General features: G+C 39.7%; 3 protein-coding genes and 1 long non-coding RNA gene across 9 annotated transcripts; 2 read left to right on the forward strand and 2 right to left on the reverse strand.

Moving 5' to 3' along the window:
- Positions 1-1,038: 1,038 nt before the first annotated feature.
- Positions 1,039-18,028, reverse strand: dgkab (diacylglycerol kinase, alpha b). 4 transcript variants are annotated; one of them, XM_018699029.2, is made up of 25 exons: positions 18,011-18,028; positions 16,987-17,099; positions 11,737-11,818; positions 9,964-10,040; positions 9,519-9,660; positions 9,044-9,118; positions 8,832-8,881; positions 7,998-8,072; positions 7,693-7,809; positions 7,413-7,530; positions 7,108-7,196; positions 6,202-6,312; positions 6,013-6,111; positions 5,854-5,904; positions 5,170-5,243; positions 4,754-4,828; positions 4,586-4,671; positions 4,414-4,503; positions 4,126-4,286; positions 3,915-3,979; positions 3,704-3,794; positions 3,376-3,556; positions 3,085-3,205; positions 2,854-2,914; positions 1,039-2,526 (listed from the first exon to the last, which is right to left on the reverse strand). In XM_018699029.2, the coding sequence occupies exons 3-25, from the start codon at positions 11,807-11,809 to the stop codon at positions 2,446-2,448; spliced, it is 2,163 nt and encodes a 720-aa protein (XP_018554545.1). In that variant the 5' UTR covers positions 11,810-11,818; positions 16,987-17,099; positions 18,011-18,028; the 3' UTR covers positions 1,039-2,445. The 4 variants fall into 4 exon arrangements, with proteins under 4 accessions (XP_018554545.1, XP_018554544.1, XP_018554546.1 ...); XM_018699028.2 differs by lacking the exons at positions 16,987-17,099; positions 18,011-18,028 and adding an exon at positions 12,669-12,833; XM_018699030.2 differs by lacking the exons at positions 16,987-17,099; positions 18,011-18,028 and adding an exon at positions 12,673-12,831 and having other exon boundaries at positions 11,737-11,820.
- stx16 (syntaxin 16) lies at positions 14,167-21,666 on the forward strand. Of its 3 annotated transcripts, none has more exons than XM_018699037.2 (8): positions 14,167-14,641; positions 17,739-17,846; positions 18,043-18,183; positions 18,425-18,587; positions 18,722-18,810; positions 19,188-19,331; positions 19,625-19,705; positions 20,069-21,666. In XM_018699037.2, exons 1-8 carry the CDS (start codon positions 14,516-14,518, stop codon positions 20,168-20,170), a joined length of 954 nt encoding a protein of 317 aa, XP_018554553.1. In that variant the 5' UTR covers positions 14,167-14,515; the 3' UTR covers positions 20,171-21,666. The 3 variants fall into 3 exon arrangements, with proteins under 3 accessions (XP_018554553.1, XP_018554556.1, XP_050930392.1); XM_018699040.2 differs by having other exon boundaries at positions 14,168-14,596; XM_051074435.1 differs by lacking the exon at positions 14,167-14,641 and adding an exon at positions 17,096-17,618.
- LOC108898910 (uncharacterized) lies at positions 18,438-22,678 on the reverse strand. The gene is made up of 4 exons (XR_001963501.2): positions 22,533-22,678; positions 19,398-19,463; positions 19,167-19,286; positions 18,438-18,580 (listed from the first exon to the last, which is right to left on the reverse strand). It is a non-coding gene; the product is annotated as an uncharacterized LOC108898910 (long non-coding RNA).
- Positions 22,534-24,148, forward strand: eef1akmt3 (EEF1A lysine methyltransferase 3). The gene is made up of 3 exons (XM_018699041.2): positions 22,534-22,702; positions 22,806-22,917; positions 23,305-24,148. Exons 1-3 carry the CDS (start codon positions 22,541-22,543, stop codon positions 23,700-23,702), a joined length of 672 nt encoding a protein of 223 aa, XP_018554557.1. The 5' UTR covers positions 22,534-22,540; the 3' UTR covers positions 23,703-24,148.
- Positions 24,149-24,614: the final 466 nt, after the last annotated feature.

Raw genomic sequence — 24,614 nt, forward strand, 5'->3', positions numbered from 1 at the left:
CCACTGACTAGTTTTTTTAAGTTTGTATTGAAAACCAGCTTCACATATGTTAGGTAAAAGGCAAATTGACAAATTTTGACAGACATGCCTCATGTGTCAACTTGTAAACAACTGAAACAAGGATTAAAAACCTCTGATCCAGGTGAGGTGTGTGACATTTACCACAATGAATTCATTTGCTGTGTCAGCACTAGATAATCCTTTTATACTCAAAACAAGTCCTGCTAGATTTCACATCTAAATGTAAGATTAAGTCAAGCCAGGTCAGATTAATTTATATAGTGCCAAAAAGAGGTTATCTCAGGGTACTTTTCATGTAGAGCAGGTCTAGACTGCACTCTTTATAATATTATTTACAGAGACCCAACATTCCCCCATGAGCAAACACTTGGCGACAGTGGCAAGGAAAAACTTCCTTTTAATTGGAAGAAACCTTGAGCAGAGCAAGGTTGGGTTAAGAGACAGAGTGAGGGAGAAGGGGAGGGAGAGAGGGAGAAAGAGTGAGAGAGCGAGCAGGAGGAAAGAGAACACAGCACAACTCAAGTTCAAAATAAAGACGTATAATAATAATATGTAGCAGTGGGTGTTGAGCTGGGTCATGGGGGCAGTAGGCATAACAGATTTGCATTTTGATTTTCATTTGCAGTGTTTGCATATGAAAATATATTTGTTTCATCTTTCATTTCCACCACCTTCCCTCTCAGACCCCCTATGCTGTGTGTCAGTGACTCCCTGATGTCTGATGCTTCCTCCAAAAGTGTGCAAGCATGTCTCTCTCTCACTCACACACACACACACCATTTACACTGAACTAAGCCTCGGCTGCTGCTGCCACTTTTCTTCACCACCTCTGGATTAGTCCTCCTGCTTTCCATCCCACATTGATCCAAAGCCTGCCTTACTGTATGCTGTCATGCTTTAGGTATTAGGAAGATTTGAGCATTACTTAGAATTTCAAGAAGTGGGTTGCATGCAGAGTAATACTGCATACAAATCACACTTTAAATAAATATACAAATCATTATAAAATACAAGCACTGTTGAGAGCTGACACAGATCTTTATGATACATAAACATGGGAATATGTAACATTGTGTTGTAGATATTTTTACATGCAAATGGCCTCTTTTTCTGTTTTGCTTAAAGTAGCGTAAGTCGCATGATACAGAGATACATCTGTAATTAAGTATTTTTTAAGTATGCATCAAGATTTTGACTATTTTCTTGATCTGCCCTTTCACCAGGTAATCACTCTGAGGACACTTAAGCATATGTAGTCAGTGTGATGCTGCATGACTGATCGCTGAAAATGAGAATACAGTATTATCAAGACACACATGCAAATGACAACTACACAATTTGATATTAAGACCATAAATGAACATACAAGCGTGTTACATGTATACAAGTACAGTGAAAAGTCAACACAAGACTGACTCACAAAATAGATATTTTTGTTCAAGATCCAACACATTTTGGTGTGATTTCATTACATTTAATCAATAATATTTTATAAGATTTCCCAAGGCTTCTGTGCATTTTGTGACTGAAGCCCAATCACTGGGGAAATCTTGTTTCAAAGTTTCAAAGACATCATATGTCAGCAAAGTTACAGGACAACAACACTCAAGCTAGTGTTACTCATTTCCAGTACACCTTAATGTATTAAATACAACAGAATGCTGTTTTTTATAAGCAACTTGGTAAATCTCGGAGAGAACCAAACTCGCCAGCACTTTCAGGACTCAGTTATAACTGTGTAAAACAAATCTTTATAAAACCACATTCAGTCACATTCAATCAAGTGTCTCTCACATTGTTTCATCAAAACCTATTGAAGAAAGAGTAAAAAAACAACAACAAAAACAAAACACACACAAATACATACATTATATATTGTTTTTCAGTTGGATAAACACTGACAGTGAAATATATCTGAACAGACAGGTATGATAGTGTTGGAGGAGCTGCTGTGAGCTTATGAAGGCCCACACAAAGCCAGTCCATTGCCAGCTGCATTAGGTGAAACTCAACGAGACACAGCTTTAAATTTGATCAACAACGGAAAAAGCTATTGCGACGTAAAATAAGTAAATTTATATTCCCTATTCATATGAATGCGTTCTGCTCTTTTATTTACAAACACAAAAAATGGATGTGATACATTTATATTGGCACACAATAGCAATGAGCAGACTGAGTGGTGAAATTTGCACTTTTGAGTCAGACTGTCAGTGTGGTCGCTACATTAAGTGCAAGCTGTCTGTACTTTGAAACAGTTATCAGGGATTACATGCAAAGGACACACATTTTAATACTTAACAATACAAACACACAGTTACTCACTCAGCAATGGGTATTCTCTTTTAAATACTTATCCTGCATCATTTTCAGGTGATCCACTTTGACCCTATGCAGACTGGAGGATGCAGTGGAATCGTTACTCTACTTGAGGTGAAAGAAGCTGGATGGTTTGGTCGGTGTAGCCATGAGCATGTTAGCTTGGTTCTTGTGAGTTATGTGGATCTATAATAAATCAAAGACAGAATTTTGGTGATCTCCAATTTTGCATTTATATTCCTTTAAAGGTGCTATATGTAAGTTTTTGCTATGGCTACATAGCCAACATTAGCATTAACAGCTGTTTACTTACCAGCATGCAACTAAACAACTGTGGCAGAGACAGTAATGTGTCTCTGCCACAGTAAACAAAATAAATCTATGATTAAGTTTAACTACTGAGCTCAAGATGTGGCACACTGCAATGCTGTTACCACTGTCTTCAATGATCTTTAAACACAATGTCAAAGTCTTCACCATTAGCACTGGATTTAAATGGTTAATAACACTTACAGTACAAGCAGGTTGCATCCATGGCTCCCCGTCAATCTGCATGGGCAGGGATTTGATTGTCCTGCACACAGGGAGGAGTGAGATTTAATTACACTGTATCAGTTGTATGTGAAAATCATATCCAAATATGTCCCTGTTTACACCTGCCCTGATGAGGGATACAATAACAGGAATGCATTGTTGGGTATTCTTGTTATTTCCATCATCCACCTGTAGGTAAAAGTACACAACCTGATGGTAATTTGAGAGGTCTGTGCCAGTCTGTGACCGGCGCTCTTCAGTCCTGTGTAGATTTGTCCCATCTCTATGACTCCTTCCAGCCCCACCACCTCTAAACGCTTATCGCTCATGTCTGAACAGTGATGAGACACACACACACACACAGACACACAGAGGAAGTAAAAGATTAAACCAGTGCTAAATTCAACAGGGTTGATCGAATCTGCATGCAAGTAGGCAGGGACAGCTCACTGATAACATTTGGACCACAAATAAGGTGATTTAGGAGAGTGCAAGCCTCACCCTGTGAGATTGTTTTAAGAAGTTCAGGGTCAGTGATAACCTCACTGTGCTCCACCTCTGCTACACCATCAGGTTTCTTGGACTCGCCCCAGAGGTTGGAGCCTCCATGCATGCTGGGTATGTTGAGGACAGCTATGCCTTCCAGAGACTTGCTGCTCAGGTCCAGTTGTCTCCCACAGCACTGGTGATGGAGGTACAACAGGTTGTTTTTTAAAAAATACACAATTAAACAAAAGCAAGAATTAAAACATAAACCATTACGCAAATTACAGATTGTTAGTTTTGGTGAGAGGAGCAGCAGCAGCATGACTGTAGGAGAAAGTTTCACCTCAATTGTGAGACACTCCTTCAGCCTCTTGCAAGAGGCAGAGATGGTCTCAGAGGTGGCAAACTCAAAATACCAAAGTTTGTTCTTCATTCTTTAAAGCAAGAGAGAAAAACAAGAATTTCACCATCTCTGATTTAAAAAAAAAAAAAAAAAAGAATTTCTGTTACACTTTTCACTGGAAAACACTCATGCTCTTAATGTGAATCCTCACCTGCTATTGAACCTGTGGGGGTGTTTCTCTCTCATGGAGTGGAAACGATGAGCAATAGAGGCATCCTGCTCACATGGACACAAACATGATCATATTAAGTCATATTTTAGACACTATATTCCACTTTCTATTTATATCAAGAAGAAACTGGGAGGGTTGAATTGAAGAAATCAATCAATAATCATTCCTCCCTGCTGAGGTAATGACTCACCACTCCAATAGAGAAGTAGTTGTTGATGATTTCATAGGGTACGGGGTCTCCTGCCTCTTGAGGGTCATCTGGTATCACCTGGATGCTCCAGCGGTCCATGGGAACCAACTCGCTGGCTTCGATCTCCTTCAGGATCTCTCTCAAGTCGGACCCCTCGTAGCCTTCCATGGAATTACAAAAGAAGTCGGGCAAGTAAATAACACATGGCGCCAGTGTCAGTGCCAATACCTGTTTGGTTTAGAGGTGCGTTTATGGTTTACGATGCTTATGAAGCCTTTATGGTTTTACCTCCTCCCCAGCGAAGGCAGCGAGCCAGGTCATTCCCAGTACCCAGAGGCAGGACAGCCACTGGAGGACGTACCTGGAGATCCGCTTTGTCTGAAATCACAGGTACATCATTCAGCCTTAGAGACCTGCTGTCTCAGTCAGCTCACTGAAACACCAGAGCGACCTGCAGTACCTATAGCATCCAGGAGCCACCCGACTGTGCCGTCTCCTCCGCACGCCAAGATCCTGTATTCACGCAGACTGCGGAAGAAGTGCAGCCTGAAAGACAAAGTCAAAAATGAATGTGAAGGAAAGTGGACAGACAAACAGTGAGTCCCATGTCAGCGAAAGTGTACGGTACCCTGGTGCGGGACCTCCGTTGGATAGGTTGTACACCTGACGTGGGTTAAGCAGGTACTGAAACTTCCTGAGCACTCTGTGGAAAACACACAGAAACAAAGCAAATGAGAGGGAACATAATCCTAGTGTAAAACTTATTAGATTACCTTTATACTGTGTGTGGAAATGATAGGGGACCTATTAATAATATACTATCACAATAAATTGCCTATGACAGAAGACAATATTTTCAGCAATACTTCATAATATCTGCCTAAGTTAAAGAGAGAAACACCTTTATGGACAGATTATTTTGTAGCAATACTGCAACTGAAGCCTGTGTATTGATAACACATTGTATAAAAATGAATTTAAACTGCTGTGCTGATCCTTTCTCCTACCCATACTTTATCCATATCAAGACTTTGTGCTGCTTACCTTTCACCCTGTTTTCCTCCACTCTTTGGGTTTACAAACACCAACAGAGGATGGGTGTCTGGAATTGGAACAATCTGAGGAAAAATGTGCAATTGAATTAGATCTAGTGAATCGTTTAAATGTGTGTTTCAGTGTGTGGACAGATGGGCACATGCTGCCATTCCAGATACTGCACAGATATTTTTAGATTTTGCAAATGTTCATCTGAGAATTGCTGCCAGTGAGTGTTCAGAAATGTACTTTAAGATAGGCAAACGGAGAAGTGTATTTATCCATGTATTAAATAGTGTTTGGGACATAGTGAGCACATGGGCAGACAGCAGCAAAGTGGATAATGCTGCAAGGGTGTTTCTCTGTGAAGAAGGAAACAACTAGCGACCACCTTTCGAGCTTAAAGAAGATGAGTGTGTGAATATAAAAATATATATATTTTAGATCACAGTTGTCCATGACTGAGCTGAACCAATCAGACTACAAAGATGCTAGTAGAAGAATTTTTTCAAACGTGAAATCTCCTAAAAATAATAACATGACGAATCACTAAAACTGGAGATTCTCCTAAAAGTGATTGTATGCAGATGGTAGTTTGAGCAGACAACTTGAAAGAGACCTCACAGAGAAAACACATGAGTGTATAGTTGGAAAAGGAATTAAAGCATGTAGGAAGATTTGATCAAGGCAGACCTGCAGGTTGTGGCCATCAGGGGTAACATTTAACAGGCTGGTATCCTCCTCCTGAAGGAAACAAAGGACGATTAACCAACAGATAATTTCCTAACAAGCCAAATTCATAGTGTCTTTTTTTCCTTTTTCTTTTTTTAAAGGTTAAACTGCTCATTGTACCTTTGAGACAGCGTATATGGCCCAAGGAGGCAGTATATGATCTCTCAGTGGCCCACACTCACAGGTTGATAAGCCAGAGAGCAGACACTCCTCATGACGCTTAAAAAAGAAACAAAACTCAGTGAAAATACAAAGAAGGAATCCTCTCTAATTTATGTATTAATGTGCATAAAAACACACAGTCCTCACCATCTCCTGGCACCACACACAGCGCCTCCCTACTAAAGTTTTAATCTTCTTGTGGCAGACCTGACACTTGGCAGCGTTACAGTCGGCTCTGATCCAGTCATGAGCTGCTACCTGAGACACACAGGAGCAGAGGAAAAGAGGTGTTGTCCCACTACTGTAACCTGTTTTTTATCTCACATACGCTTCTACTCGACTGCTGATGTCTAGACAAGTCTTATGATGCCAATCAAATTCAGCTGCAGGAAGAACATTCATTTTCACCACTTTGGTGCCAATCCCGCCATGCAGGAATGACATCAGGAAAAATTACGTCATTATTGACTTTAAAAGAATCAGCACAGGCTGCGCTTTCCTCCAGAACAGCTGTTGAGGTCAAGACAGCTTTCGATTTATGAGTTTTTGGATAAGCACTGACTTGGCAGATGTACGTCACCAGATCAAATATCCTTAAAGCACACCAGAACCTCAAATGTACCAAAACAGCTGAAACATTTTGGACACTGTTTCACTGATGTGATCAGTTGCAGATATTGTGAATCAGTGGGCTGCAGCTGTGACACAGAACTGGAAAAAGACAGGGAACAGATCATTGTCTGCGCTTGTGCAACATTAGGACAGTCAACAGATGTACGCAGCAGACTGTGCTGGCTGTAATCTGCCATTTAAAAAAAAAAAAAAAAAAAAACAACAACCTGATGGTTTGCACCTATTACTGACTAATGCACCCTAATGTCCCCTGTTGTTAATGTGTTTCCGGTCTCCGCTGTTTGGTTCTTGGTCAGGGGAAAGAGGTCTGACATCAACATATTCTCTTAAAAACATGGTAGATATAATTTCACTTTAAACTCAAAGGCTTAAACCAATTGAAGAAACCAGGAGGAGAAAGGGATTGTTGTGCTCTCTTACACTAATCTCCCTTTTAGATTTGACAAAGGTACGAGCACAGGATTCAGGATTCTTGTTGGCACACTGGCTGTGGACAGTGTACTTGCAACCTGTGGGAAGAAAAATGGACCCATGTTACAGAAGTGACTGCATTCAAAGTTTTCTCAACTAGATTCTGTAGCTAATTACATGTGTTCTAATTTATAGAAAACTGCAGCAACCCTGACAAATATCAGACAATAAAAGTAAGCTAGCAAATCTTTGACTCCTTCAATTAGGCGTATGAGGGACATGTCTGCCCCCTGGTGGCAGCTGTGAACTCATACAGGTGCAGCAGAGTCCCTGCTTCCCGAGGCCGAGCAGCATGCCCTGACACACACTGCAGTAGGTTGGCTTGTTAAAGTGCTTCATCCTCCAAATATGCTGCCCGTCCCTCTCTGTCATCTGTGAGCAAGGAGGAGAGAAAAAGGGACATTAAAAAGGAACAGAAAACAAAAAGTGGTGCAGTGTCCTCAAAGTGTCGTATAAAGCAACATTAACAGGACAACTGTGGTGCTAATGAAACTGATTAGTGTTGTATGTGCAGTACAAATGCTTGTTTTTCACCTTTAGTCCAAGCAGAACAAGTAAAGGTACATTGTTCATGCCTCCCTTAACCCATTCTTCCAGGGTGACGGTCCCACTGTCGTCCACATCGATTGCTGTCATCATGTCTTTAAGCACCTGCGGTATCACAAAACATCTACTGATTATTTGTCATCTTTGATCAGTTTACTGAATATCAAGTGGCAGAACAGTGAACAGAATCCTTTTTACAAATTCAGCTTTTTCTGGGATTTAACAGAATTAAAAATTAAAAATCATCCAGGTTGTATAACAAAGAAAACAGGAAATAAAAGGCGGAGTCATACTGGTCTGAGCTCAGTCACGTCCCAGCCCAGGTAATCAGCAGCTCGCATCATCTGGGTGATTATACGATCCACTTCCTAGTGGAGAGACAACAGAGTTCACATTCACAGTGGACTTAGGTACGTAGCCTTAACCATCTTCCATCAGAATGGAAAATACTGTCTGACTGACGGTCGCTCTGTGTGTGCTGTGCTTCCAAAACCAACCACTCAATTTAAATAGGTGTACATTTTTTAAACACGTTTACACATGTGAGGAAACTATCTGCCAACTGCAGCTGGGTCTTATCTAACTATCTCCTGATTGTTTAGTGATTGTTGGCTTGTGAGCTGGTTTTATTTTTTCTGTTGGACAAATAAAGACTTGTTCTGCATAATAAGCTGGTTTATGTTTGTTGGACTGTAAAAACTTAAATAAATCTCTGTGGCAGGACCATGACATTAAATATTTTAAGTAACCCTAACCCTGTTCACTGTCAGAAGCATTCTCTGTTTGAACCTTTACTATTTTACTTAATAATAAATAAATAAATAAATAATAAATAAATAAATTTAACAGATCTGACTTTTTTGAGTCACCCAATAATTTGACTTTTCAGGGGATCCTATGTGTTCATTAGGCATATATATTCTAGTCAGTAATATTAACATGTACATTAATGACCAAAACATTCTCTGGAAACCATTTCACTGCGCTTTGCAGAACTAATTGCAAACAACAAATGCAATGTAAATGCATGTATGACAGCATCCCAACTATTTTTTTGGTGTGTGTGTGTGTGTGTGTGTGTGTGTGTGAATTTGCAAGACACTTTTCAGTGACTCTGAGTGACTTACAGAGCTGTCCAGGAGTCCGTTGCCGTCTTTGTCGTAAAGTTTGAAAGTAACTAGAAATACATCACATAAAATCAGTGATCCCACCATCGTTTCTTCACTTTCTCAGACCTTGCAAATGATCAATCTTAATTATTCAGTCGTGAATGTATCTAAAGGCAGCTGTGTCATGATAAACGTGTCACAAAAATATTTAAAAGGTAGCTGAAACCAACATTCAAGCTTCTCTCGTGGCTGTCCTTCCTCCAGCACTGAGAAGTAGCAGGACACGTCACGAAGAAAGACTCCTCCTGAAAGTAAGTAGAAATATACTGAACCTTTTGACCAAACTAGAAACCTTTATTACATTATTGAAGTTTTCTTAGCTGCTGATGGAACTGTAGTAAAGCAGTATAAAAGCAAATATTTTATCAAAGGTTGGTTACTGGAACAGGTGCACTAATCTCCAGAGCTACGCCTACAGACTCATTCCTGTGACGCAGCACTACAAGGAAAAAAAAACCACCAGACAAATAAACAGGTGGGCGTGGGACAAAGTGTCCAACAGGAAATACTGTTGGTAGCATTTTTCTTGATCAGTTTAAAGAAGTTCTGTTGTGCATTCCCAACCTTCATCTGAGCTGAAAGTGAACATAGAGCTCAAAGCATTTCCTTGAGACACCTGCTCAGACACGCCGAACGATTTACTACCTTTGGACTGTGAGCACTTCATGTTCCCGTCCTGATCCACACGTTGAAAATAACGAAAAAGGCGTTGGCCGAAATCTGCAGGGAAGTCATCCACCTCTAGGTAGGTCTTGAGAAAGAGACAGAAACCCACCGCGTCGACACACTGAAGAGAGAGATCAAAAATAACGTGTTAGTGTATCTTAGTTAGTGTACTTGACAAGGACTGTAATTCCTGCATAATTTCCAAGGAAGTTCACTAAAAGAATAATGAAATATTGAGCTATTTATCTAAAGTCAAGCATATAGTTCAAGATATATACAGTTTTCAATATTAAATGAACAATTATTTAATATTTCCTTGGGCTTAAAAGGTAATTTTTGCAGGGAAAATTCATATTTTTGTTTGTCCACATGTATCAATGTGCAGAAAAGATCTGTTTCCGTAGATGCTGTGACAGTGCCTGACCTCTCCAAAGCTGTGCTGGGCCAGACGACCTCCAGGGTGAAACTCTTTAATCACATCTTTCACCCTCAAAGTGCTGTCTGCAGGGAGAACAGGTGACATGAAACAACATGAAATTTGCCTCCATTAACACTTTTCTGATATGAATCTGTGCCATCTGTCTGCTCTGAACATGACTGATGAAAAAAAAAAAACCTACAGTACAAGCGAGAACAGAGAAGCTCAGTGACTAATTCAGTTCTTTGTCTATTAGCCATTTGTCCCACACATTGATTACATGGCCCTTGAGTTCTAAAACAGGAGACAATGTGAGATGATCACTAATTGTGGACATGGACGTACTGTGTGTATCCTACACTAAATCTGGGTTTTGGGCCCTGCTGCCGGAGGTGACACACAGCTGTGATTTTCTCAGGTCCAGAGAAGAGCAGGTGTAATTATCCATTCATCCATTATCCAACAGTACAAATACCCCACTGCCACCCCTCCTCTCTCCCGAAACTAAAAGCCTACAGACTCATTTCATTTCTTTCAAAGCCTCTGAGTGGAGGGCAGCATATTTTTAGCCCTTGTGCCATTTTTTGTTTCCTGTCAACAGGTCTATCAAATTCTGCATTAGCTCAAACCCCACTGGCTCAAGAGCATGCACTTACATTTTTGAAATTGTTGTTTGTGTTTTTGTGTTGATGGAGAATGATCCTCCTCCAGAGAACACAGTGAAGTGTTTTTTTGCCGATGGTGTGTGAATAAGAGGAACTTCCTCAGTCGTTTACTTTATAATGTTGATGTCCGGCACATAGCCGCAACTACTGCTTTAACTTTTTGTGTAATATGGATCTCCTGGAGTTCAGATTCTTGGCAAGTGGAAGAAAAGATTGCACAAGTGTTTCAACAATTTTACTTCCCCTCATACATCTGTGCTGAACATGTATACTGAATGAATACATTTAAAAGAGGGTTTTGGTTGATTTAGACGAGTAAACTTTTCTTCTTCTTGCCGGACTTTGACTACAGTCACATTCATCCCACCTCTCTTCTTCTGTTTGTTACTTTCTGACAACTTTCAATTAAAATCCATGCATTTCAAATCTTTCAGAGGTAAAAGGTACAGACATATTGTCTGCTAAATATATTTAAAGTATCAAAAGCAAACATGTCTTATGTTATACAATATATTCTAAGACAATTGTTATAGATGCATAAATGTGGAAGTAGCATTTTACTGTAGGCTGATTTTAGCTACACTACATAGAGCTGGGTTGTTTAATCTGTAACAGTGCGTCATATTTTATGAACTAATTATATGTTTTGTATGGAAAATGTTGATTAGCAAGGTAATTAGTAACTGGAGCTGAGCTGCAAATACATGTGGGGTACTAAGAACTACAATATTTCCCTCAGAAATGTAGTGGAATGAATTATAAAGTGACATAAAATGAAAGCACTCAAGTTAAGTACTTCAAAACTGTATTCAAATATAGCACCAAGTGCAATAAATAGAATATAACATACACTGTTATATTCTACAATGCAAATTGTTACATACAACTACATGCACTTATTCAGACCTAACTAGTGTATATAAAGCTGGCTGTACACATAAATACAATTTTTGAGAGAGACTGTCTTTTTGCTTGCCCCCCTCCATAGCAAGTACAGAATAAAGCCTGAATAATAAATACAATAAAGCACGTTATGTGTTACATGCTGTGTCAAAATGCCAGTAATACCAATCAATAAAGTTAAAATACCATGAAGTGAGAAGGTGAAACTTACACTCCATGTACTGCTGCAGCTGGATGAAATCCACAGGAGTCAGAGACCCTTCTGTATCATCGGAGGAGGCCATGCTGATCAGCTGAGTGAGCAAAGAGAAAACACTATGACAGCAGTCACAGGGAAGACGGGGGCGAAAACAATTGCAGGCTGAAGCGCTAACCTCAAGAAAGGTTGCAGAAACTAGGAGGTACTATTGCGTATAACAGGTCTTAGGCCATCCACTGCTTTGGCAATGACTCATGTGAACTGGTTTGCCTCCATTCCTTCGATGGCATACACCAGTAGTACAGTAAGTCACTCCCTGTCAATGAACTCTGATCATCCACAGCGTCTGGTTTCAGACAGTGTCTGATAACTGAGGACTCCCAGGAATCACCAGTGAGTATTTGACATACCGTAACCTGAATATTGCAAACATTATCATGCAAATAATTGTTCACACCTCAAAAACATGGGTCAAAGGTTTTTATCAAGCTGTGACAACATCCACAGTCTACCCAGAGGGACCTGTAAGTAATATCATAACAGGCTCTATGTTGCAAAGCTTCAGTCTCCTAGCTGGGACTATTAACTGCTACCAGCAGAAAAAAGAGAAGTAATTTACCACCAGATTGTAGATATATTGATTATGCCCGTAAACGTGACCAGCTCTGTTCTGTGCACAAGTCTCACTGCTCCTAAAAACAACTATTGTAATATCCCATCAGCTTAATCAGCACCATACTGTCCCACTCAGAGTCTGGCAAAGCAATTCAGAAATCAACAATTAAGATTAAAAGGGGGCAGCCATCAGACGGGATTAGAATTTGGAGCCGGAGTGACTGACAGGCACGACTTTTTAAATTCATCCTGCTGTCTGAGTGCTGCACAGGTGTTCAATCAGCCGGGCAGGAAGACGACGGAAGCCGAACCGTCCCAAGACTCCTTACCTTCTCTCTCTCTCTCTCTCTCTCTTTCCCTCTCTTCAGACTTTAGCAGAGGTCAATAAAACTGTCCCAAACACGGAGCTCCACCACACGGAATTTTGATATGCTGGTTGACGCCAGCTGGCACTTGTGAGTCAATGTGTGCAGCAGTATTAGCGGATATAAGGGATTAAGAATGGGGCGGAGGAGGAGCTTTCGGCCACATAATCACTGTTAGTGGCACCGCCTCGCGCGTGCACGCACGCACACACACACACACACCCGCAATAGGGATACGCACGCACTCTTGTCTGATCTATTGTACCCTTCCAACAAGTCAACGCATTTCCTAAATACTGAGGCTTTAAGCCTCAAAAATCAGAATGAGGTTCAGGCTCTCTGGTCTCCAGCTTCAGCAGAGTGAACGAGCAGATGTGAATGAATGAAATGCTAAAGATGAATTCATGAAATGTGTCTACAGAACAGCTGGCCTGACTGTGTAATAAACTTTATTTTGAAGTTCACAAGTGACAGTAAATTTGTCCCTTCACCTAATCAAGACATGTCTGACAAAATCAAAATAAAAGTGAAAAGTGGCGAAAAATGGTGCATAAAATAAAACTGTGAACTCATGTTGTTTCATAAATGATGCTGAGGTCCAGCATGTTCAAAAAGGAGGTTAATTTTGTAAATGAAATGACAATAAGGTCCCACAAGCTGAAAGTGGAGGAGTGGCTGGCAGGTTCAAAGTTTTCTTCTATGGCAGTGACATTGTAGATAATGGTTTGCTATTATGTAAGAGAGCAAAGATATAATAATGACAATAATAATAATAATAATAATGAAACCTTTACTGTCCATTATTATCATTCTACTCACAAACAACAACATACACAATGTACACACATACACCAACATATACAGATTAAACAGAAGAAGATTAAATCTCAAACACATTAGAGGAGGAGTCTCCCATTTAGATGGCAACCGTAGAAATTCCTATTCAACCGAATAAAGTAAAAACATAAAATTAAGAGGGCCTATTTGTTATATTCACACAATTCTAATTCAAGGTCTACTCACTACAGAAGCTCTCTCTGAACTTTTCGACAATGTCACACAGTTTATTAATAATAATTGGCCACGGAGATGTATTGCATGTTGTTTTCACCAAAACTATTTAGAATTGTATATGACAAAGGATAATGACAAATCAATTAAGCTGTCAAAATAGCTTCCAATTCATTTCCGTTTCTTAGACGATTAATCAACTAATCATTGCAGCGGTAAAACAGATCTCCATGACAACTGAATCAACCCCAAGAAGACAGTTAAAACAGTTAAAAGCTCTGGAAAAAGCTAGTGAGTGGAACGAGACTAAACTTCTAAACACAATCACAACAGTCTATCGTTGTATTATTTGTTATTAAAGAAAACAGGTTACTGCCTCTTCGCTGGCAACAGGTGGCGGTAATGCCCCTCAGTTCCTCAGTTACAGATGACAGTCGCAATTAATGAGTAGAAGAAGAAGCCGTTTACGCAGATGTTTACGTTTTCCTTCTTCCGCAGCTTCCTAAAGCGGAGTAATATCTACACATCTGACGTTGAATCCAGACTTTAAGAAGAAACTCGCGGTCATGTTTCTTATTTTTACCTAAAGTATTAGAAATGCTTAGCCGATGAATCCGCTTAAGGTCGTCTGCCGTCCATTGTAGGCGCTGTATCGCGAGTTTTCCCTCATCATTTATCGCAGGAAAAGCTAAAGCTAGCGGTGCGTTAGCAGCTGCTCAGCGGCTGTGGACATAATTTAATAGATCATCGCCTGATCCGCACTTTGTCCAGAATTAACTTAGATATCAAACAAGGCAGTCATGGCCACTAGGCGTCTGACCGATGCCTTCTTGTTAATGCGGAACAATGCAATCCAAAACCGGCAGATATTGGCTGAGCAAGTGAGTACATACGACCCCCGTCTGAGTACACGTAGCAATGCTGCGGTGAGTGGTCTGCATCGTTTTGACATTTTACTGTGTGTGTTTGCATGTAGCCAGTCATTGAGACCTCGTAGCTAGGTTCAGTTGTGTGCCCATAGTTGCTAGTTATTCGTCAGGAGGGTTTTCACCACCCGTACTGTTTGTGTGCCCCGTCATGTCACCTCAGGACTGACGGGGCTGATGGAGGTGATGGAGGGGAGGAGGGGTTTGCAGCCATAGTTTCAGTGTCTACATCTCATGTAAATAGTGGGAATAAAACTTGTTCAGCATTAGCCTGCACCACTGTCATTTCTTAGAAAGATAGATAAGTAATAAAAACAAAGGGTCAGTGTATATTACGTGGGGTTTTGTGAAAGTTAAAGCATGTTTTGTCATGAGATTTTTTTATCAATGATCATATAATGACTAATTAAAAAGTGTGTCGTAGTCTCCATTGTGTTTTGATCTAGTGTAGATGTGGCTGTGACTTGTAATTGATTGTTCCATTAGAATAGAAATCGGCAATATGGATAAAATTTCCTATCATAATGTGCAATTATATATTGTGACATTTTTATTTGGGGTCATATAGTAAATGTGGAAATCATTTATAGATAAGTTTTGTGGACAGGAATGTCTGGTTTTGGATAATTGAATGCCTGAAAATTTGCATCACTTCACTACATCATACAAGAAACATAAAGCGTTTGTCTCATGTCATATAGTATTGTCATACTGCCCAACCCTACACTAGAATGTAGCTGGTTAACTTCTCTAATTGAATGAATGTGTGACACATGTCAAGGCAAGGAGAGTGGAAATAGGCAGAATTAGACTCCCGAATTATCTTGATACTGGGTGTTTATCTCTAATGGTGCCATTAGAGAAAAACAAGAAGGCTCCTCATCACTTTTTGGGAAAACATCTTGTCTTACACTGTAATCAGTTACCAACAACAGCCTTAATTTTCCCCGACTTCCCATTTTTTTCTGTGGCAAAAATGTGTCACTGTTCTCTACCTATTATTCATTTATTCCTGTCATTATCGACTTGCCCAAAGTAAAACTCCATTCTGCTCTGTTTTGTGAAACTACCAAACACAAGTCAGCCAGCACAGTTTCTTTTCCAGCTCCTTTTTGACTGAGCCTTTGTAGCTCTCCACCAGAAGTGTTTGCACAAGAGTGCACCTGCGTAGTACAGCAGGCAGGTGTAGGGTGTGTGTGACCATTCACATTCAGCTGTGAACATTTTAACCAGGTACCTGCTCACAGAGGTGGATTAATTCCTGCCAGCTTGTACATCATGATCATTTTTTCCTCTGATAAACTTCTCTGCTGTTCATGATGGCACAGAAAGGCTGATTTTTCTTTGACACAGACAAATCAGCAGAGTCAAATCTACAGACTAGTGGAGATGTTTAAATGGTTGTGGTTCCTGGACAACACTCTGTTAATGCTGTATGACAGAGCATACTAGAGTGTTGTGCTGAGGTTTACCTCAGGACCATTAGGAATATCAACAAGTAGGCCTCAGAATAAGAGAAACAGGGTAGTGATGACACTATGGCCTGGTACTTCAGAGCTGGGAACATTTTGTGAGGTGTGATTCATATCCAACAGGGCAGCTGCTGTGTTCTGGCAGATGAACTGATTGTACACCGTCTGTCTTTCCTCCCACTGAGAAAATATTAACTGTTCATCACTCAGTCAGTCAGAACAGAACAACACCAGCCATCATGGACCAGCCCAACAATTTGGCTTTTAATAGCTAGACTTCCTTCACTTCGCTCTGACTTTAGCTCTGTGTACATCATCACTCCTCTTTCTTAAGCTCTTTGTTGACTTAACAATGATAGTTTACATAACCACATTATAGAGTAGTAAATTTGCCCAATAAGTTTTAGTCATGTTGCTTAGTAGATTATTGGCTGTCAGTGGCCTTTTAAAAAGTACATTGTTAAATGTGTGTTGAATAGGAAGGGAAATTGCTACAGATCCTGGGACAGAGCCGTCCTTCCCTCCAGTTCCAAGCAAATGATGTGTATAGCCTAACATCTTTTTGTCTTGTAGTGTTCAGTGTATGTTTGGCCCCATTGTTCTTGTATTAGGCTTCATCCATATATGTTGCAGAACACTGTTTACATGTCTCTGCATTCTCCACCAGTGTCACAGAGGAAATCACTGGTACATTAATTAACAACAAATTGTATTTTTAGATTAGTCAACGACAGTGAAGCTATCAAAGGAAAAACTTAAAAAATATTTGACATATCTTCTTTTGCTCAAAGTCACTTTGTTGTCCATCAGTATGTCACTTTGATTTCATTTTACAGTAGTGTTGTTAAAAAGGTTTAAAAGGCAATGACTCACCTAATACTACTTTGTTTTTGCCGTTAGAAGATGCACATTCAGCTCACTGACGCTGCTGTTTACTCAGGTTTAAAATAACCGTCTTTGCCAGAAGGCAGCAGGGTTTTTTTTGCCTGATAAAACAAGACACACAATCAAGTCAGATCTGTAAGGTTTTAGTGAGAAATCAGTTACAATTTTCTATTACACATTAACTTCTCATTCATTTTACATTTTCTTTATAATGTCCTTTTCTTTTTATCACTCAAACTCAGCCACCTCAGATGATCAACCATTTCTGCTCTGTCTTTATTCTTTCTGTTTCCTGCTTCTAATGATTTGTTTAAAGTGGGATTATTTTGTAACGAGTTTCTGGATTATTTATGATTTAATTTTGCATTCACACCCTATTACATTCACTCGTAAATGAAAATGGCTAAAATTAATTTATCTGCCATTTGTAGTAATCATCATTCTTATCTCAAAGTGATTAAACTGTTAGTGGGAGTGGATGCAAATTATACTTTGGTATTCACTGCTGATTTTCCAGGGCTCACTCTCTGTTACTTCTGTCTTTCTCTCCTTTTCCTTGTTCTGTATTGGATGGGATGCTCCACTCTGCTCTCTGCCATTCACATTAGGAGCTTGATGAGGTACAGTTGTTTCCCTTCATTGTAGAATTTAGACTCGCAAAATGGCACACTATCGTCATAGTGTTGAATTATTAGTAAAATGTAAAATATTTAATGGGATTGTTTGTTTGTGTTTTTAAGTTGGCTGATGATCGAATGGCACTGGTGTCAGGAATTAGTCTGGACCCTGAAGCTGCCATTGGAGTCACCAAGAAACTGCCCCCCAAATGGGTAGAGGGAGTTGATGAGGTAAAATTGAAACTGGGAACTAGCTATATCAAGATACATCTGTGTGCATTGTACAGTATTATAATATTTTTGAAATGAAATATGCAGTGAATAAATAAATACATTTAGATCAGTAGAAGTCCTCAAATTAAACCAGTAGATTGTGTACAAAATCAAGTCTTTACCTGGTTTTGAATTGTGAATCGTTTCCTCTCAGATCCAATATGAAATCACACGGGTTCGGCAGAAGATGAAGGAACTGGCTTTGCTTCATGACAAGCATATGAATCGTCCCACGCTGGACGACAGTAGTGAAGAAGAGCATGCCATAGAAATCACTACCCAGGAGATCACACAGGTAAATTCATTTTACATTGCACATTTGTCAGACTTTAAAAGTACATATGTTTTTTTCATCTTTTCTCAATTGGAAACCCCATTTTCAGTCATTTTTAATGTGCAGACGTTTCTACTTGAACACAATCTCATAAAAACATGACATAGAATAGACCCTCTATCCTCTGATGCAGGATACATAGCGACATCTGACTGATTTAATGTCTAATTCTACTCGCTCACTAAGTTTGTGTTCACTGCAGATGTTTCACCGATGCCAGCGAGCTGTGACGGGTTTGCAGTCTCGTTGTGGCCACTGCACCGAACAGGAGGAGAGACTATTGAGAAATGTGGTGTCGTCTCTGGCGCAGAGTCTGCAGGAGCTGTCCACCAATTTCAGACACACACAATCCAGCTACCTAAAACGTAAGAACAACACTGGATACTGGTCTTGGTCTTCTTAAATCTACATTCCTTACTGTCTCTGCCCACATATTTAGTCTGGGTTGTATCTCATATCATTTCTCCCCCAAGCTTTGAGTCATTGTTTTGTCTACCAGGTATGAAGAATCGTGAGGAGAGATCAAAGCACTTTTTTGACTCAGGACCCTTAATGGAGGAGGATGAAGATTTAGCTCTGTATGACAAGGTGAGTGGCTCTTGTGGCTTTTTTCCCCCATTTGTCCCCTGTGTACACTGTACAATAATAGGACAAATATTACCTATTGTAATAATTATGAGTACAAACAAGATCTGAAAGATGCATAAACATCCATTCAGAACCTGGGCACACATTCACTCGATGATTCTACTATTTTCCACTGTGTGCAAATTTAAATTTATTTAGCATTTGTACTTATCTGTCACACTGGTTTTATCACTGTTTACTAATTCCACTGAAAGACAGAAAATGGCCTCAGTCTTTATTTTCTTAATTCTAATGCTCAGGCTGTGACTACACATGGTGTTGCATTTGGAATATTAATTGCGTCATTGTAAACTCACCTAATTAAATTTTTTCCTCAGGGGTTCACAGACGATCAGCTGATGCTGGTGGAGCAGAACACGGTCATGGTTGAAGAGCGAGAGCGGGAGATCCGACAGATAGTGCAGTCCATCTCAGACCTGAATGAGATTTTCCGGGATTTAGCTGGAATGGTGGTTGAACAGGTATTTGAAGCAACAATGAAATTCTGACACAGAATCAAATAATCCATTCCATTCACCACAATATACCAGAGAAAAAGTCTTTGTCCTCCCAGATAAAAGTGTGTAGTTGTTAGTGAGATGTCCACATAATTTCTGAAATAGAAAGCATCCAACATATTAACATATTTGTATTTTTTTACTTGAGTGAGAATCATAATTATTTAAGTAACTGTGAAGGGAAATAAATAATCTACAACTAGTATAATTAATGGAAAACATCCTCCATTAATAACACCCCCCCATTTCTCTTTAAGGGCACTGTTCTCGACCGAATCGACTTCAATGTGGAGCAGGCTTGTGTTAAAACAGAAGATGGATTGAAACAGTTACAAAAGGTGAACACAAAATCCTTATGCCTACATGTAATTATGTATTTTGGCTGCTGGTTTTACCTTTTTGATTAGGTTAGTTCAGCCATTTGTATTACAAATGAACAATGCAGTGCATGTTGCTGTTAAAATGTGGATGTTTAATGAGTAATTTTAGATGTGATAATGAATGTTATGAACCACAGGGGAAATCAAAAAAGCAACTTTCAGCAGGCTCAATAGTTATATCCTATCAGTGTATAATTTACTATATCTACAAACCTTTGTGGTTCATATTTTGATTGTTGCATACTGGTAATCCGTACATGAAATTGAAAGCAGCTGATTTACAGTATTTGACTTTTTTTTTTTTCCCCATTTCCTTTGCAGGCGGAACAGTATCAGAAGAAAAACAGAAAGATGCTGGTCATTTTGATCCTATTCATCATAGTCATTGTTCTAATTATTATTCTTTTTGGAACAAAGTTTTAATCATGCATTCCTCTGGCTTGTGTTTTTCTGTGTGGGTGTTTGTTGTGCGTCTGTGTGGACATGGACTTGGTCTTGGTCTTGGTTCTACTCAAAACAAAGCTGACTGCCTTTCATACCCACCAGGAAACGACAAGAAGAACTCCACGTCTCTTTGCAGGTGTACTTTGGGCTATGTGGAGGTATTCTGTGGCTGATTTTAATGAAAGAAACAATCAACAGTGTGTTTGAGCCGTGGCTATTTTATCAAGTGACTCGCTTCCAAAAATCGCTCCAAGACTCTTTGACAGAGACATATCTGACATATCTGTGTCTTAACATTAAAAAAACAACTCTATGGTGTATAAAAATGGACCGCTGATGTTAAATTGCTGAGGCAGAGTGTTCTCTGTTTGAACTCGAAGCACGAATTGTGATGTTTATTGTGTGAAGTTGCATCATTTCTGTTCAACATTTTGTTTCTATGAGCAAGGCCTGACAAGAACGAATGTTTGTGAAGGAGAAACATGCAGTGGATCTTACTGTACTGCAAACATTACACTTACATACTGGCTCAGTATTTTACTTTACCTTTGTATTAGGGCGGTACCAGATCTGATTAGAATAGTCGCTCAGTACCAAAAATATTCCTTTGGTTTAAGGACCACCAGTTTTTTGTTGTTGTTGTTTTTTTTTAAATTCATTTACCCCCCTACTTTAATAATATTGAGGTCCCTGTTATTCCACTGTTGGCCTGAGGAGGGTGTAGACAGCCATGAGCATCCTCCAATTCATCCTGTAATTTTAAGATCATACCTGTGTCACACCTGCTGTAAGTGATCATTTTAAAACACTTGATTGTTTTTTGTTTTCCATGGTCCTTGGATTAAGTGCTACCTTTTTTTAATCTCTTGCAGTTTGCACATTTTGAGGCCTGAGGGGGAGGGGGCGAGGTGGGTGTGGGTGGGTTGGGGTGTTATGGATATAATACTACTGTCATCTTTATGATGAAAAGAATTATTTATTTTTTAATAACAATTCAAATAATCCAGACATTCAGAAGTGTTCTGTTTCAGGCAGAATTACTGTATATTAAGTAAAGTGTATCTGAAGTCTGAACCCAGCAGTTATTGTCCACCCCACTGAGGAAACTGTGATGTAGTCCAACACAAGCAGACATATGACGACAACATAATGAGGTTGTTTTAGTCTTTTTTTTTTGTTTGTTTGTTTGTTTTCCTTTTCAGATTGGACATGTTACTTTTTAATTGTGTTGGAAATTCTTTACATGTTCTTGTGTTCTATAAAGACTGATAAGCTGAAATGATGAAGAGCTTTATTCGACATATCTGTACGCTCCACTTTATACACCTGTTAAATCATCTCTGTCATTGATGTGAAGTCATGTGTGAAAAATGGTTATGTCCTAGTGGTACTCCAGTTATGTTTTGTTTTTCCAAACAAAACGGGTGAGGAGACAGCAACTTGTTTGTTTTTTTAAATAAACCTGAAACATGATGGTGTTCTGTTTGTCTTGCAGCTGTAGCACTGATAGAGGACGGACATGATATAATAATATAGACATACCTGCCCTTTGGCTGATCATTTGAGGTGTAACTTACTTGGACTATCAGTGATTTAAAGGCTGGAGAAGCCAACCAGTAATAGTATTGGTGAAATGTGTAAACTTCATGTTCTTAAGTCTAATGATGGATTGTTTTTTTTCCCCTAAATAACATCAGCAATATGTGATGTACAAAGGTGTAATCAGATGTAATCAGAGTGTTATATTACTCTCCTCCATATCTAAATTTAAAACTACAATAATAAACTGTTAGGTGGTGCACCTTGCTCCTCAGGAAAATATGGGTATATGCGTTGACTGGGTATTTGATATTTGACAGGATCTTTGACCCGGAAACTAAGTGTGGTTGCGTCAATTTTCAAATTAAAAGCCTCGCTCAACCCTATATTTGCAAGACTGACATACATAACTTAATGATTTTAGTTACTTGTTCAGTATAATTCATAGCTCTCTCTCTCTGTGTATTTACAGTGACTGCTGACTGAAACTAAAAATCAGGAAATAGCTAGCTAAATAGCTAACAGGGTTGGCAAAACCTACAGCCAGAGTTAAACAGTTGACGCTCAGCAACAACACCGGGAAAAGATGCATTTCAAAACCAAGAAAAAAAAGGCAGATTAACTATTACCTCTTTTTACTTATTTCGCGACGACCTTGCATAAGCTTTTTACATTCCTCCTGTAAATGTGAGCTGGTAGTGTGAGCTCAGATATCATGTTACCTGACCTGGAAGGCGACTAGCCGACCTAAACATAGCAAACTTTACAAAAGTGAATGCCACAAGTAACCGATTTTACTCACCAACAACTATGACTTGCGTCGTAGATGAAGACGACCCGTTTCCCGTGGACGACTGTCTGTTTGCCGAAACGTTTTCTCAAGAAAACCTGTACAGTCTGGTCGGCCATGAGCTGAAGATAAGACAGGTGTTCGGTGCCAACCTCGGCGTGGCTGCCCCGGTCTGGGAAGCTGTAAGTAGTTTGTAGTTTGTCACTTGCTCTTAACTGCAGACATGATATCGACTTGAGTTTTAGTTTTGTGCAGTGATAATGGTGTGTATTTGTGCGTGCACAGGCGTTACACTTGTGTCGATACTTCGAGGAGCAGCGTGTGGAGCTGAGGGGAAAGCGCATCATAGAGCTGGGAGCAGGGACCGGGGTGGTCGGTATATTAGCAGCACGCCTCGGTATGTGGTTTTGTCTGTGCACTACGTTCGTGTTACTGATATAGGAGCTCCTGGACATTCCTAGGCTGGCTGTATGTGCAAATGAGAAGTAATTTTCTTGTCTTTTGTGTCCATTTGGCTCAGTGAACTCATTTGTACCACAAGATGTTAATGGCCCAGCCCAGGCAGATATGTAGCTCACTGCTGCCTCCATCAGACACACTGCAAACTTGCTCCTTACATGTCAGTGATGTTTCCCACAATCAGTCATTTAGCATTATTAAAATAGCCTGAGATTCTTTTAACAGTGCCTGAGTACATATGGTGTGTGTGTACGATTGCAATGTGTACTTGTTTACTTACTTTCCATCAACAACACACTGGAGTCAGGTTTTCGTATCCTTCCAGGTGCAGCTGTGACCCTCACAGACCTCCCCCTGGCTCTCCCACAGCTGGAAGCCAACGTCTCAGCTAACATGCCGTCCAGTGGTTGGCCTTCTCTTCCTCCTGCTGTCCTCCCCCTATCCTGGGGCAAGGACCACATGAACTTCACATCTGACTGGGATCTGGTGCTGTGTGCAGATATAATTTACCTCCCACAGACTTACCCACTGCTAGTGGAGACTCTAACTCATTTGTGCAAGAAAGGCGCTGTGGTGTACCTCTCATCCAAGATGCGAAAAGAGCATGGGACTCCGGGTTTCTACGAGGAGAGTCTCCCAAGCAGATTTAATGTGGAGCTTGTGCACCGTGATGACAAACAAAACATTAACATCTACAGGGCATCTCTAAGAACAGACCAGTGAGAGCAGGGACAGGTATCTACAGGCCTGTGGCCAGGGTTAGTTACTGCACTGAGACCAGATATGGCTCTGGTTTTGTGGGTGCCTTTTAAGGGAATTACAAAAACAAATGCAGTGAATGCACTCTGCAAAATGAAGCGCTCAGAAAGAGCAGCTCAACCTTTGCTGGATAGCAAAAGTACAGCAATGCAGTGCCAGTCAGTCTTGTCAGAGGTTGTGTTGAGTTTACATTGCCTGTTGAGTTGCACAAAAAAGTGGAACAAATTGTGAAATCACTACTTTTACTTACTTGACCATTGGTTTGTTTTATTTATATATTTATATGGATATTATGAAGACTACTATCAGTTACCTAAGAAATGTAATATCCAATGTTTTTACAATACATGTTTTGAATAATGAATTGTGTTCTATGTCATTATTAGTTAATAAATTGTCTGCAAAATGTGTCTGATGTAATATTTTGCTATAACAGCATTTTAGTTACAATATAAAGTTATAACAATTACAGCTTCTCTCCTGCAGATACAGGCTGTGGTCTGCTCATAATCATTTAACTGGAGATATCCAGTTCTTCCTTTTATCACTTGTCTATTTCACGTTGTCACGGTCGAGCACTGTGCAGTTTCTCAGAAGACACCATTCTGGATGTGTTTCTTTAAAACTGGTTGTACAGTACACAAAAGACATATCATCGATTCTGGTTTCACTTTCTCACTTTCTTCTATTCTAGCATCATAAAAAAAGCAGAACCTGATATAATGACAATAGAATTTTTTTGTTGAATAAGCTGTTAATATTCAACAAAATGTTATTTTTTTATTGAAATATATAAGACCCAAAACAAAGTTCATCCCATCCCTTCCAACTATTCTGTCAACATCAACAGATTGTCCTCCCTGCAGCCTGCTGTCT

Source organism: Lates calcarifer, linkage group LG12 (assembly GCF_001640805.2).
Source record: "Lates calcarifer isolate ASB-BC8 linkage group LG12, TLL_Latcal_v3, whole genome shotgun sequence".
NCBI classification, from domain to species: domain Eukaryota; kingdom Metazoa; phylum Chordata; class Actinopteri; family Centropomidae; genus Lates; species Lates calcarifer.